At 46.6% G+C, this 15,107-nt stretch overlaps 1 protein-coding gene across 5 annotated transcripts in view; it reads right to left on the bottom strand.

Annotated features, from left to right (window-relative positions):
* Nucleotides 1-15,107, bottom strand: part of KDM2B (lysine demethylase 2B) — a 98,147-nt gene that overhangs the window by 23,640 nt on the left and 59,400 nt on the right. For all 5 annotated transcript variants that reach the window (XM_088532558.1, XM_088532556.1, XM_088532559.1 and 2 more), the window contains one exon: nt 9,382-9,468. In XM_088532558.1, the coding sequence (XP_088388684.1) occupies nt 9,382-9,468 (87 nt within the window). The remainder of the gene's footprint in view (nt 1-9,381; nt 9,469-15,107) is intronic.

Consider the following 15,107-nt stretch of genomic DNA (forward strand, 5'->3'; position numbering starts at 1 on the left):
GGCTGTTATAAGAGCATTTTTCCAGCTCAAACCTTTCAACATTGGAGAACACTAATCTCCACCAACTAGCAAAGGATCCTTGGATCAGCAGTTCTAGGGCAAACTGGACTAGCCTGGTACAGTTTGTATCCGTTCAGAAAGCAGAATAGCCAACGCTGACCCTAACCATAGTGGTAGGGGCATAGCTGTGTCCATGCTTGAGCTTTTTGTGGTGCAACTCGGTCATAAATAACATCCCTAAAGAAAGTGCCAAGAGGGGCTCGATGAAAACTGGATGGAGACAGGAAAACCTTCAACTCCCAAGTGCTGCTGTGATCGCAGCTCACCTCAAGCCATATATATGTCTCATCAATATCATCATCTTCTCCACAGAAACCAATTACGTTGTCACAAACAGAGACAATAAACTCAAGCAAGGAATAAACAGCAGGAGCAGATGAGTGCCAAAGAACCCAGTTTTATTCTCATGCAAATATCTTTAAGTAGTAAAACCAAGATGGGGAAGATGACTACAAGGTCAGCACGATGAGCACTTGGCTCCTGAGCATCTGTAGTGCCAACGAGCTCAGCTGCCAACAGCAGGGCTCAGTGCTGAACAGCTTCAGTGTCTGCACAGGAGATGCCGGAGTTTCTTTGCCGAACGATTTTCAATTTGAGGTGAAATTAAGTTTTTAACATGGTAAAAATATGCCTTTGGTTTAACCTTCCCTTGAAACTCATGCATCGTTATAAAATAATAGTATATTTGGCTGGTATTAGAGAAACATTTACATTGGAAAAAGCAATTCCCAACTTGTTTATATGCAAGTCCTTGAGAAAAGGTCTTACGATCTGAACTTCTGCTGCTTTCTGGATGTGACACTTCTCTTTTTGAAAAGGAAAAGAATTGAGGTGTTTAGGAATTACTCCTGTCTTGTATGAGAATAAGACCGTTACCCAACAGCTTGCTAAGGTTTTGGTGTAAATGTCTGTTCGCATGAAATGCCATCCTAGGCGTTGGGGCCCAGGCAAATTTCCCAACACCTCTCAGAGCTCTAGTCAGTGTTTCATGTATTATTCCAAGTATTTCATTTCAATCTTACATGCTTTCAAAGATCCACTTAATATCATCATCTTACTTCATCCTACTATTTATTTAATCTCAACTATAACAAAAGAGTGATCACCAGGTGCACTGAGGATCCCTCATAATCTAAGAATCAGCCTAACTGATTAATTGCAGATCAAATTAAGTAACTCAAGACAAAATAATACTCCCTTGTTCACTCCCTCCATGTAATGCCCAGTGCTCTTCTTATCCTTAAGTGATACCCAACACACGAAAGGCAAAGGCAGCAAGGGTTGTATCACTGCAGCTCTTCACACCACCACCTTGGGCTACTACAGCTACAGCAGCACCCACAAGTTCAGGAATCCAGAAAGAACCTGCTGGTAGCAACTCGCTCTCTCTCATAAGGCTTAAAAATATAAAGTATAATAGGTAAGACCTTAAAAGTATAATAAGTAAGACCACAAAAAGAGTACTGAAACATCAAGCTCTCCTACACCCCAAGACATGAATGTCTTGGGAAGCTGCTGATAAATAAATGGGGTCTGAGCTTGTCACAGCATCAGAGTTGTAGAAACTGAGATGGACTCGTGCACTCAAACAAATTGTTTGATCCAGACCTGGGAAATTACTCTCCACGTGAAGAGCCACAGGATGCCTGGGACTGTGCACTGGAAAAGGAGGGAAAACCTACGGCACGTCCCACAGTATTCCCACAGCTCAGTGTGTCTCCAAGAGCCGTGTGCTGCCAGTGAACACGGCCACCAGTGAAGTAGGCTCTGAAAAGAAAACCTATGGTTGCCACGCTGAGGAGGGATCTGCAGAGAGAGGCGTCTGCTAATTCCAGAGTGGATTAACCAGAACGCGTAACCTGCTTTCCTGTGAGCAGCTCTGTGCTGCCACACAGCACCAAAGCCCAGAGCTCCCAGGCGTGTTCAGCATCTGAGCAATGGATTCAAAGACTAGAGAGCAAACCCAACACTGAGATGCAGCCAAATCAGAGGCTGAAATGTAAGCCAAGGCAGAGATGCCGCCCTACGTTTTTCCTCGTGAGTGCTCAGCTGTCACCTGCAGACCTAGATTTGTAGGAAAATGCAGGCCCAAGACAAACAAAACACCCCGGACAAAGTCGCCAAGCTGCTTAGCTTTTATGAGACCTTCTCCATTTCCATTGCCAGACTGATAATTTTTGAAGAGGAAAGTGCTTCTGTGCCTCCTGTATCTGGTCTACTAGTGCCTGCAGGAAAGTCATAAAGTTGAAACCAGACTTCATTTATATTCTCAGCAGAGTTTAATTTCAATGTGCTATGGAACTAAAAGGAAGGCATCTTCCCAGGGACAGAACATACAATTCAATTTTGTTCTGAAAAGTGTATGCAGGATTGATGTCCATAATTACACCGCACGTACTGTGGAATGACAAACGCCTTCCCCATCGCTCTGCCAATGCGCTTCGATCCAGAAACAGAACTATCAAACGCTGGAATACGTAACTCAAAGCTTCACGTGTTTTTAATGGGGAGGGCAGGGGGACAAGGGAGGATGAAACACCCCAAGAATGTTTAAATACTTAACCAAATTCAGACCTTAGCTTGTTTTGTTGGCCAACTCAGCAATGAACGCAGTGAAGTTCCTGCTGGTAATGTTTGAGGCCGAGACCCATCAACTCAATTCACATACACAAAAGTCTTAAGACTACAGTATATTCCATCAACACGTCTACTGCCATGAAATAAAAAGAAAGCAGCTCTCTTGTAAAATGGCAGTCAAGGCCTTGGTTGCAATAAATCATGTTACTGAATGTTCCTGCATATGGCAAATGAATGACAAAGGAGAAGATGCATAAATCTGCTGGTATGATACTTGGAGGACATCAGTTTGAAAACAGAGATGTCTGTTCTTTTTTTTCCAATCCATCCAAAGTTCTACTGAGAATCAAAATGGCTCTAATTTACCTGTTTGATGTATAATCACACAAAGACATCGGTCAAATTTCAAAGCAAGTGGCTGAGAGTTGATAAGAAGGGAAAATATTAAGTCAAAGATGGAAGATTAAGAAGGTGCTCATTCAAGTCTTTGCTATTTATAATTACTCCCTGAAGGGACACAATATTTCAAGTACAGCCTCTTGAGGTGAGAAATAATCTGTCAAGTCACCAGGCAAAGCTTTTAGAAGAATGTGTGGGGACGTACAGTGAAGCTCTTCGGAAACATTACATGGGATAGACACACGCCAAACCCCGAAGCTTCTCCGGCCTGCCTGCGGTCACCACACAAATGGATTTTCTTGAGAACCTTTCTGAGCAACTGAGCGTCCTCCTGCACAACAACTACCAGTCCTACAGTGTGAGAGCACAGAAATTATTCCCAATTATTTAAATCACTGATTCCAATCACAACAGAAATCAGTAAAGCGAAAAACAAATTTGATTTTAATCTTCATTTTCTTTTGTGCTTAGCCATTTTCTCAAAGAGTAACTATTAGTGTCTGACAACTACTACAAAATGTTTGGTTTGTAATAAATTATAAGCTTCACAGTCAGTACTTTTTTATCAACAGAAAGGATTCACAGTACCACATATCTGGGTATGCAAATGCTCCTGCAGACTATCAGCATTTGAAGTCGTGGTTGACACGGAGCAGAGTTCAGGCAGCGCCGTGTGAGCTCACTTCAAACACCTTTAAACCAGTGTCTGGCAAGGACAAAATGTGACAGTTTCAATCTCCTTTTCACTCCTGTGGCACTTGGAGTGACTGATGTAAAATTTGATGTGAATCACAACTAGGAAAATACATCGCACAAGAAATTATACAGAATTCTATTGGTGTCTTTCTGACTCTTTTTTGCCTTTCCAGCTTTTTCTACATTAGAACTACTCGGTGCTTACTGCATTTAATTGACAATATTTGTTTTCTAATATTTACATATTCTCCCAAGGGAAGGATGAGGCAAGTGTCCCGAATGGGCCGGTCTGTCTCAGGGAATTTGGCACGGGTTTTCCCCTGCTCCTACCAGGAATGCAGCTTTCCTGGTGGGAGCCCCAGGGTGAGATCCTGGACCTGCTGCTGGTTTGATCTTGTGCCATTTCTACGTGCTCAGATCTGCCTCAGACACCACTCAGGTTAAAACACTAATTGCTGTAACTAGTCAATGCTCTTGCTCCTAAGGGTAGAGCTGGCCTACCAATAGCTGTGGTAGGAATTCTCAGTGAGCAAGCAAGTAAAAACTGCAAGTATTTATCAAAAGTAATAATTCAGGAACATTCTCTGTCCACTCAGCACCTCTTCCTCTTAGTTTGAGGAGAAATGGGTACAAAGCAATGCTGGACACTTCTGGATTTTGCAAAACACTTCTAAAAATAATGAGTGGATAAAATAAACTGCTGGAAGATGGAATTTGCTATTAAATGTTATCAGATGCCATCGCTGCCCACGACACCAGGAAAGTGGAGCCATTAACCCAGAATGTCCTTTTCAATCCTGTCTCCAAAAAATCCCTCCAAACAAACAAGCAAACCCCTAGGCCCTGCCTGCCTTTTGTTTATGAGCACTTTTTCTTCCTGGTTCTCAGGCACTGAAACATGGCTGTGAACATTATTTGCATTGCCAGCCCTGCAAGGAAGGTTGTTTTTAAACAAGACTATCTCCAATTAAAAATTCAGTTTGTGGCCTCCACTAAATAATAGTACTCCTTTTAAATAAGGATATTATCATTTCCTCATGACCCTTTTCATATATCTTCTCTTAAAATCAACAGGTAAAAATTACATAAAAAAGTGCATGAACAAAGGACCGGAAAAGCAGCCACATATTCCAGCACAGTTAGGCAGACACTGAAAATTACAGCTTTGTATCTTGCTCGCTGTTACACTCACATATATTTGGACACATACTACCACTGTAAATGCAGTGACTCTGGGTTTATACCAGGTAAGAGGGATGGGAATACAGCTCGCAGTCTGCATTTCTGCCTCTTCCCAGAACAGGAGAGTCCAAACATCTCCTAGTTCCTTAGAGCTGCTCTTCATGGACGACTAAAGATCTTTCCTCACAGTAAAAACAGAGGATATTGCTACAGAGTGCAATTATGTGCTGCTACAGCTGACTGTTGCCTTCCAGATATAGGAAATGGTTTGAATGTGGCACGTTCTCTGCTTGGGCCGTGCCCTGAGCTCCTTATTGAAACAGTACCCCCAAATCCCCTCGGGGACCAAGGGAGACGTTGACACCGCAGGGCTCAGGGCTGCTTCGAGCTGTGGTTTGGTGGTGGCCAGCTCTCCACACCGGTCATTAGAGACCAGGGTCTCCACACTGGAAACGGAGTCTAGGGCCGGCTCTGCCCCTCTTCACACCATGCAGAGCTTCATGTCGCAGGGATGGGCAAGTGGGTAGGGTTTTTTACAGTTATTTCCCACTTTGGCCGACTAGAAAACTCTACTGGGAGGCCAGTGGGCAGTGAGCACCAAGCAGGCCGAAGGGAGACCAGAGCAGTGATTCATGCTGGAACCTGCACCAAGGGTTAGAGGCAGGTTCAACACCACAACGGGCTCTGCAGAAGGAAGAGTGTCTGACTCGGGGAAGATCTGCAGCCAACCCAAGCACTACAGGCATTGGGCTGAGCCCAGCTCCTTGCATCCCACAGCACTTGAGTATTTTGTCACATAAATCATGATCAGGTGGAGACTTCTTTTGAACACAGACTGTTTTACTCTACAGCTAAAAGTAGGTTCTTGTTTCTCCTGAAAAAGCATTTGCAAAAAAGGGAGGCCTCCTGGAGTACACTGGTCTAGGAAGTTACCAATAGAGTAGGCAAAGCACAAAAGGCTCAAAAAAAAAAAAACCACATAAAGATGAGTAAATCTGACCTGGAGATGCCTATGAATCACATGCCATTCTCCTATTGCTGCAAAATAATAGTGGGTCATATGTCTTTCTATGGAACTTTCTGCCAGTGGTCTCAGATCCTGGTAAATACTAATTGGGCCTCCCAGGTTGGAAGCATCTGCAGTGTCGTCTAACAGGGAAGAGCTCCGGGACAGGAGGGGCACCACGAGCCTCCCGCGGGGAGCAGGGAAGGCAGCGCAGCCCCTCGCCTCCGCATTTGCACATTAACCGGGAAAATCATCAAACGTCTCTTACTTAACCTCCTTATTTTACCTCCTCACAAGAACATTTTTGGTCCTGCTGCTTTTTTCCAAAGTGAATGCATTTTGAGAGAGATGTAATAAAACCAGCAGTCCCAAATGCCTTTAGAAGAGAGAGCCCTGGGTAGCAGCACAGCTGGGCCCCGACGTGCAGGGGGGACTCGCTCGCTCAGTTAAACCTCCTGCCCCTTCATTCAGTTAAACCTCTTGCCCCTTCATTACTTCATCCACCACGAGCAGGGATTTAGGGTAGGACCTGTTCCTTCCTAAACGCCAGAATTTCACAGTCTTCAAACAGCTGTTCTGCAGCACCGAATGGCACACGCCGTTGGCACGTCACACTACCAACGCCTACGAGAGACTGCAGCTCAATTTTAAACATATTATTTGCTGCTTCGAAAGTCATTCGGATTAGTAAAGGCACACTTCAAAAGCAGCTCAACACAACCGAGTGAGCCCTTCCACAGCCTGGGTCGCTCACGCAGCGTCAGTCAGTCCCCATTCCCATCCCAGGGATCTTTTACTTTAGGTACAAGCTCTTCCCCTCTGCTCGCTTCCTCTGCCCTCTTTTCGATACTTGCCTCTCCTCTCATCCTGCTTTCTCTCCATTTCTAGTCCTTTCCCCTCCTTTCTTTAGAGTCATTTCCATTTTCTTTGAAATGTTTTGGCATTTAGTGCTGGCTTTATTCTTCCTCCTCCATCTGCTGCTCTTGTCTTTCTGAATCTCTTCTGGAGCCTTCGCTTGAGAGAAAGCAAGAGCCACGTTTTCGGCTTACTGCCTTTTCCTCCTGAATTTCAGTTTGCTTCCTTTTCATGAAGAACTTGGAATCGGACAGTCCTCTCCCTGGAGACGTGTCTACCAGCTACAACGTCTTCTCACCAGTCCCACAATCGCTGGTCCCACACTGCGTCACATCTGCCATTCTCTTTAAATGCTGGTATCTCAGGAAAGGAATTGCTAAATAGTTGGCATTCCTTGTATGTACTACAGACTAGAAGAGCAATACTCTAGAAAGCAAAATTCCTGGTAGATTTGACCATCCGGCTCAACGGTCATGGAATCTTCTAGCCATGCAGCCTCACTCCTCTACCTACCACCAATTCCAAAGAGAGTTTCCCCTTCCCTAAGTGTTTGCTTCTGCTTGCAATACCCTACTTCATTAGCTGCTTAATGCTCTCAGCTCAACTGCTTGCACCTTTGTGTTTCCACAGACTCCCCTGCAGAGTCTTCCCAACATACTCTACTCTGGGGCTCAAAGATGCAACACCAGGACACGACTTCCAAGCCCGGTCACTCCTCAGTCTCCGCAGCCCGGTGGGATGGAGCAGCAGTATCGGAGCATCTCCGAGCACCTCCCGGTAGAGGGGAGGCCAAGAAACAGCCAGAGCCTTTCTGGAAACACGCAGCCATATCCACGCATAGACCTTTCAACTACAACACAATGTCATGCAACTTAATTACAGATTAAGAAAGATATATGTGAAGAGACTGGTGAACCTATTTTTTTTCTGTTGCAAGTTATTTGCAGACTTCGGGGTAAAGTCTGACTCTGAGTTTTCCTTGTGTTTGTTAGTAGCTGTTGTGTGTGTTTGTTATTGTACATTCGCAGTGGGAATGATGCCTTGTAGAAGGTTTTGCTTTCAGAAAGGCTAAAGGAAATAAGCACAAGAAACTGGGAAAACAAAAACAACCTCCCCAAACCTTGCAGCCAGCAAGATGGATTTTGCAAAGAGGGAAAAAAACCACAGAAAACATAAATCTTACATTACAGTGAGGATGCCAATGCATAGAAATAACACACAAAAATGAAGCATTTATCAAGGCTTCCAAAATAAAGTGAACAAGAACATTAACACATACTAAAGCTTATAAAAGCTTCAAAATGCCAGATCCTTACTTCTACCACAAACTTCAGGCTCAAAAATAGAGCATAAAAAATCAGCTGTGTTTCAGCTTCGTTTTCTAGTTTTCACACATGGGCTCTCCTACGGTCGCAGGGAGGTTCTTCACTCAGGGCCTCGCGCACCCGGCTGCCGAATGAACAGCAGAACCAAAGCGGCGCAGTGCAGCATCCGACACCTGCTCAGGTGTCAAGGTTTTGCTCTGTTGCTTTTAAACAAATAAATGTTTTTTACACAAGGCATATTCCTTACATCTCTTACCATCAAAGAGACAGACATATTTAACAAGAAAAATTCCATTGATATACTATCAACTAAAGACCAAAAAGAAACCAAGAAGCATTTGCCCTCTCTTTCTGGATAGTTTTTCAAGTTTACAGTCTCTTATTTCCCATTTGAATATAGCATATTCTTATGGCTACAAGTGATGATATACACAACAAGTGCACAAACAAATTAAATAGAAATAGGGGAAATAATTCACTCAGTTAATGATTTGAAAGTTATTTACAAGGAAGAACAGATTTTCACATAGAAGCCTGATTTATGTTGACTGACCCTTTCAGCATTTTTAGAGAAATTATGTATTATAAAATTAATCCAGTGAAGAATAGCAGCAAAAATAGAAGCAATGAGACATCATCTGAATAAGCAGAGCTGCTTTTACAGCATGTTGAATAACTGGAGTTGGTAAACGTACCCCTGTTAAAAATAACATACGACCCTTTGACATTACTCTTGAGTTAATTACTTCAAATTCTTTGTAAGCATTAACGAAACAAGCCTCACTCCTACAAGGCAGACAGAATTATTCCCATATATAGAGAGCAAAAGGAAGATGCAGGGACAGAAAGCAGCCCTCCAAAGTTGGTGACACAGAAAATACAGGTCTTGTAGCATGAAAGGAGAAACCTGCTCTCCTCCAGATGAGAGCGTTTCCTGTGTGACCAGCGTGCAGAATTTACACAACATTTACACTTAGCAAAACGTTAAATCAACGTCTGCAAATTTAACTGTGGACTAGTAAACGAGCAACACATTTAAAAGTTTTGTACAGGTAAACAAGGCCCAAACAAATTATTTTTTAAGTGGCAAGTCTAACAATTTATTCCTACTGAGGCAGCCTTACGTTCTGCTTCAACGTCTAATTACAAGCCCATTAAAATAACAAGTCATGTTAAAAATGCTAGCAGCTGCTGAAGGATCATTTAAAACACTTTGTCAGATTACAGCTAAATAAACATCAAGGTTTAGCACAACAGTAATTAGTAATTGTGTCTTGTTACCTTTGTGGTCTTCTTGGGCCAGCTGACCACAGGGACACCCGAAATGGCAAGATTTTGGTCATCGTCAGCGTGTTCCTTCAGAATGTTCTGTTGCAAATGAAAAGAGCTTTATTAACCAGATATATTTTTCCAATGTGAGAATGCCAAGACCTATAGAATAGCAGGCTCTACCCCACTCAAAGGTAGAGGCCAAGAAGGCTCCCATTGTACTAAGTTTGCTTCCAGCCTCCCAACTGACACCGCGGCTCTTGCATCTGTCCTCGAGACGCAAACAGTGATGGTTCTTGCACAGGTGACAGCACAACCCAACAGGAATCGTGCCAGGCAGGACAGACTTCTTTGAAACCACAGTGTTTTGCTACTGCTGTCCGTCTAACCCCGCTACCACTTCTCGCTTTAAACTCTAAGTCCCTAAACCCTGAATGAGGGCCACCACCGCCACCTCTCTTTCTCAAAATCAAGTCTCAGAAACCCTGCTTTGCCACTGCTATTTCTGCCATTGGGAGGGACTTGCCTTTCAGGACAGAGCAACCCTCTGGGCAAGTCCAGAGATGGAGCCACCTGGACCTGTCACCTGGACCTCGGTCGGGACCTCGGGGCCGGCAGAGCCGCTGCAACCCCAGCCACTCGCGGGAGCTGAGGCCTGAGAAAGGATGCGACGCTGGATACTTTGGCATTAAGGAAAAAGCTGGGCTTTTTTCCTACTCCCACACCTGCAGAAGCTTCTTGCTCTGACAGCCTGTCCTAGGCATCTCCTGAGTGGGTTGCAGTGTTTGTGCAGCTTCCACCACGGTGGAGCGCTGCCGTGACCGGGGAACGCAGCACACAGGTGGAGAAGAACGGCCTGAAAGCGGCGCAGTCAGGAAAACCCTGCATTTGCTTCCTGGGACTCTCCATGTACTTACTAACCCAGTTACAAAATTCTTAATCTGGGGTTTGGGTTGCTAAAAAAGAAAACAAATCGGTTTATTGCTCCCAATTACACTGGTGCCTTGGAGAGAGAGAAAAAAAAAAAAAAAAAAAAAAGCTTAATTAGACAACGACAACAGACATAAGATCCTCTCAGTTCCCAGTGCAGAGATTTAATAATTAGCAACCTCAGATGCTATACAAATAGTTTAGAAAATGCTGTTTTAATAGGAAACATACTTGGAATTATGCAAAGAAATCTGTTTGTGATCATCCAACTAAATGGGCAGGTACCTCGGTACCTTCCCTCACCGAGCCCAGCACCCTGGTGGGTTTGGATCAATCCCCAGCTTAGGCTTTAATTACAGATATTTTACTAATAGAGGCTACAACACCAGTGCAGTGCTCCTTCCTCAGATATGATCGTACCAGGACTTTTTTGTGGCCTTTTTATATTTAGTCAGTTGTTATTGCATTAACTAAACCTAACCACACTCTGAAAGCTGGTTTTCAGACCTAAAAAGGTAGGGATCTTTCATGGTTTTGAGGGAAAGCCCAAGTTCTCCAGAACAAGAAGGCAGCTTGAGACTCACATAAATAAATGACAAATTAAACTCCCTCTTCTTTGCTGCTCTTGAATTTGAAAGGTTGCAAGGCAGAAAACCTTAACATTTCCAGCAAGCACCATCAGAGCCTCCGTTTAACAGAAAGCAGAGTAGCTTGCAGGAATTTGGCCAGATACCGAGAGTTTTACCCAAGAAGCAACCTAAAGCTAAGGCAGTTTTATCAACTCCGTGAGCTGAGAGCGACGCCCGTCGCAGCAGCAGAGCCACAACCCAACCACAGCCGCATCAACCACAGCATCAAGTGTCCACCAGCTACCTGGTCACCTGCTTAGAAATCGTCCTAAGAATGAAAAGCCACGGGGCTCCTGGTGACAAAAGCCCCTAATGCTCACACTGCACAAGGCTGCCTGATTCATTACGCTTCACGGCCATGGTGACAACAGCAGGTATGAAGGAAAGAGGCTGATTAAGTAGGTAAGAATTCAGCTTAGCCATTAATTTCACAGGCACAGCGAGGAATGGATCCCCTGAAATGCATTCAGCAGTGTGAGTTTTCTTCTGTCATCAGAATGAGGAGGGGGTAAGATTCTTGGCAAGAAAAGGGAGGAACATATTTCAGTAGATATCATCTGTCTTGCACAAGATTCTTCCGCTGCTGCCAAGGAGCTGCAGATATTTGACAAATTCTGTTCTTGCAGCCGAGTTTCCTCTGCCCTCGCGGGACTGCAGCCCCTTCGGAAGGGCGGCTTTGGCTCGGGAGAGCACGAGGGCTGTGGCATTTCTATGGGACACACGGCAGTGATCTCGCAATCGCCTTCCCCAACAGCAGCGGAGGAACCACCATCCCGCTGGTAACGCGGCAGAAATGCCGGCAATCGGCATCAGCGGCTGCACGCAGAGCAAGCCCCTCGGCAGAGTCCTCTGATACGGGCGCGAACTACAGCAGGTGCTAAGACTGCATCCTCTCTCCTCTCTCCCTGTGCACAAATCCACCTCGAGTGCATCCTTACCAGGCTGCCATACCATTTGGCAGCTGAATCTGAAGTGGAGGAGCCCACAATGACACCTTTTCAATCCCCAAGCCCACCACTGAAGAACAGTTATTCCTCAGCGATTTCTTTCTCTCCCTTCTCTTTTCATTGCAGCAACTTTCACCGGATCTAACATCTCAGACACTGCTTCATTTTGAAAGGAAAGAATAAACGAGTTGTTGCACTGTTTCACATCTCCAATTTGAGGCCATGCGTCCATGGAAAACGAGGTACTGCTGCAAGTGGTGGCAGCAGGGACGCGTTGGTGACGGCTGTCGCGCGTCCCCGCTGCTCACCCTGCCATGAGGACACGGCCAACTCTTTGGTCCTCCTGCAACCCGAGCGAGGCCGGCAGGCTCAGGGAGGCTCTGCTCATGCACACGATCTCCCCTTGGGTTTGCTGCACGCAGCGCACGTGTTTGGATCCGCATGGATCCGCAGCTCCGCTGCCAGCCGCTCGGACGCCATCCATTCGGGAACGAACGCTGCTATCAGCGACAGTGGCTCGGGGGCAGCCAAGAAGCTCCTCCGGTGGCACGCACGGGTCCCAGGGCGCAGAATTCCCAAGCGGCACAGCTGATGGGAGTTAATTCCTTGCTGGAGCTGCATGAAGAGCTGACCCGTCCCGGAGCTCTGCAGAGCAGGGGCCCCTGCCTGGCTGCACTCCCTCCATGGCGGTGCCAAACGGCATCTCCATCTGCACAGGGATTTGCTTGGCACTTCTCCATTGCAGCGTTCCTGCTGGACAGTGGCAGTTGGTTGGGAGCTTCGGTGATGTGCAAGGCATTTACCTGGGCTCAGGTTGCCTTTCGGCCTCCCTTCTCATAAGGGAAAATAAGTTACTTGACTCCAGAGAGTCTCCTCACCTATTGCACATCAAATAGGCCGTGCAGCTGCAGTTGCATTGCCACCAGAGCAGTAATCCACTCACCCATCCTCATCTGACTTGCTGCTTCAGTTAGGAAAGTAGGAATTCTCTGCAAGTCACCCCGATTTGTTCAGTGAAACTTCACATTGATGGATAAAACAGTTTCCTTTCCCCTGCTTAACTACCCATATCCTGTTTACTGAAGCTCAAAAACGATTTAAACATCATACAGAATAGCTCCCAAGTGTGCTTCATTAGGAAACAAAGCTGCTACAATAAACATAGCTTTATTCAGAAAGAGAGAAACTTGCTTAAGACTTTCTGAGGGGAGCAAAACGTGCAGACATTCTGCCAGCCTTCTTGCTGTTTCTCAAAAGTAACTCTCAAAAGGGAGCCTAGAAAGGGTACTTCTTCTAGGCTGTATTATTAATACAGCCTAGAAATTAATTAATCAGGTTGCCCAAGAAACGAGCCTTGCACAGTGCTCAGCTGTATGGCCTGCACAGTCGGGCCACGCAAATGCTGCTGCTCACGCTGGCACCAAAATCCCCACACTATTTGCTGCCTTAGTCCGAAAAATGGTAGGAAATTAAGAGGAAACAGATTTCAGGGTCAGAGAGATGAATACTGTTCTGGAAAACTGGACTGAATTCCTCCCTGGGCCAAGCTGTCTCTACGTGACATGGGACAACTCTTTTTGATCAGGTTTTCCCCAGGCAGTCACGTATCGAATGCTCAGGGCCTTCCTCACGTCTGCCTCAGGAGCTGGAGGCTAAAGAGCAGAACTTCCCCTTGCAGAAAGGCAAAGCAATCAGCTTCAGCACCACTGGAGCTCTCTTTCCCATATACCTTTCTTAAATAATGCTAACTATTCTAAAAATCTTGTCAGAGGCACCTGAAACCAGCATCCCCAAATTAACGGCCACTTTTAGCTTAGTCTCTTTGTACCTCAGGTCCCTACCTGGGAATCGGAGGTAACAACTGCTCATCCATTACCGCTTGGGAAGCACCTGGGTGCTGTACAGCCGAGGAGTGCTGGGAATGCCAGGGAATGGCTCCTGTCACCGTGTTCGGACGAGCTCTGCACGGCACCAGGCACCCAACATATCCCAGGGAGCGAGGACAGAACAAAAACCCTGAGCGGCCGCATCCCGCGGGACAGCAGCCTGTCAGGAGCATCGCGTTGGATACCAGCGCGAGGGGCTGAGCTCAGGCGCTCGGCCGGGCTTCTAGAGGCAACAAGCTGAGGAAAACAACATTTACGTTGGGGTGTTGCGGGGATTGCGACGAGACGCGGCCCCTTCTCCTCCCGCGCCACGGTGCGTGGGCCCGGTGCTGGTGGCAGCGGGAGCCACCTCAGCCTGCAGGGACAGCACGGGAGCCCGGGGGCTCACGCAGCCCCCAGGCCGGGCACAGCTGCCCCTCACCACCCAGCGAGGGGACGCGCGGCCGTCGGCAGAGCCGCGAGGCCGCAGACCACGGGGTTGAATTATTCACCGAGCTGCCCTGCTTGAAAGCTGCCTGAGATGGGAGGCAGTACAGTAAAGGAGATGCATAAGGAAGAGCAGTTCTTTAGATGCTGTTCAAGCAAATGTTTGTGAATTAACATCCTTTTAAGAGCTATGCTCTGACTCATGCGCCACAGGCTCGCCAAACACAGAGGCAAATCCAGAGAAAACAACTCTGCAGCATGGACAATGTTTCAGTGTTATCTGGAGGCTCTGTAACCAGCAGGGAATCCCAAATATCCAGATGTTGGGCTGCATCCTGATGGCTGCAGCGTGTGCTGCCAAGGACAGAAGGTTCAGAAGCAGCTTAACAGCTCTCTGTGCAAGAGCATCAAGGCTGCAACTCTGCCACCATGAGCAAAACGAGACACTTAGTAGGTGAAGAGCAGTGTCGCTGCAAGGGCATCACTCGGTCCATCCTGCTCCACGCTCATTTGCAGTTCTCCATCTCCGTGGCGAGGGAATCCAGTGCTCTGCGCGAGGAGGGGACCGTACAGGCCCCCATAGGTGCTTCAGAGCAGGCTCACGCGGGGCACCTCGCGCCCCTGCGGGGTCTCGCAGCGTGCAGAGCTCACGTCTGGGTGCTCTGAACACCTGCACCAGTCACCACATGCTGCACACCCTCAAGTTCCTCAAGTTTCATTAAGGGGGAGCTTATTTCTGAGTGAAACTTGGTTTGTGCACGGAGCTGGGAAAAGAAACGTCGCCCTTGCTCCTTCGCCAGCCCAAATTCAACTCCTGCTCTTGAGGCTTCACTTTGATTCCCAGTTAGGGCATTGCTGGTCACAAAGCAGCCAGAAAAATCCACCACCACGACCACCCATGCCACCCGCTTCCGCATTCA

The sequence above is a fragment of the Tinamus guttatus genome, unplaced genomic scaffold (genome assembly GCF_059628265.1).
Source record: "Tinamus guttatus ecotype Peru unplaced genomic scaffold, ASM5962826v1 Tinamus_guttatus_pri_ptg000459l, whole genome shotgun sequence".
Lineage (NCBI taxonomy): Eukaryota > Metazoa > Chordata > Aves > Tinamiformes > Tinamidae > Tinamus > Tinamus guttatus.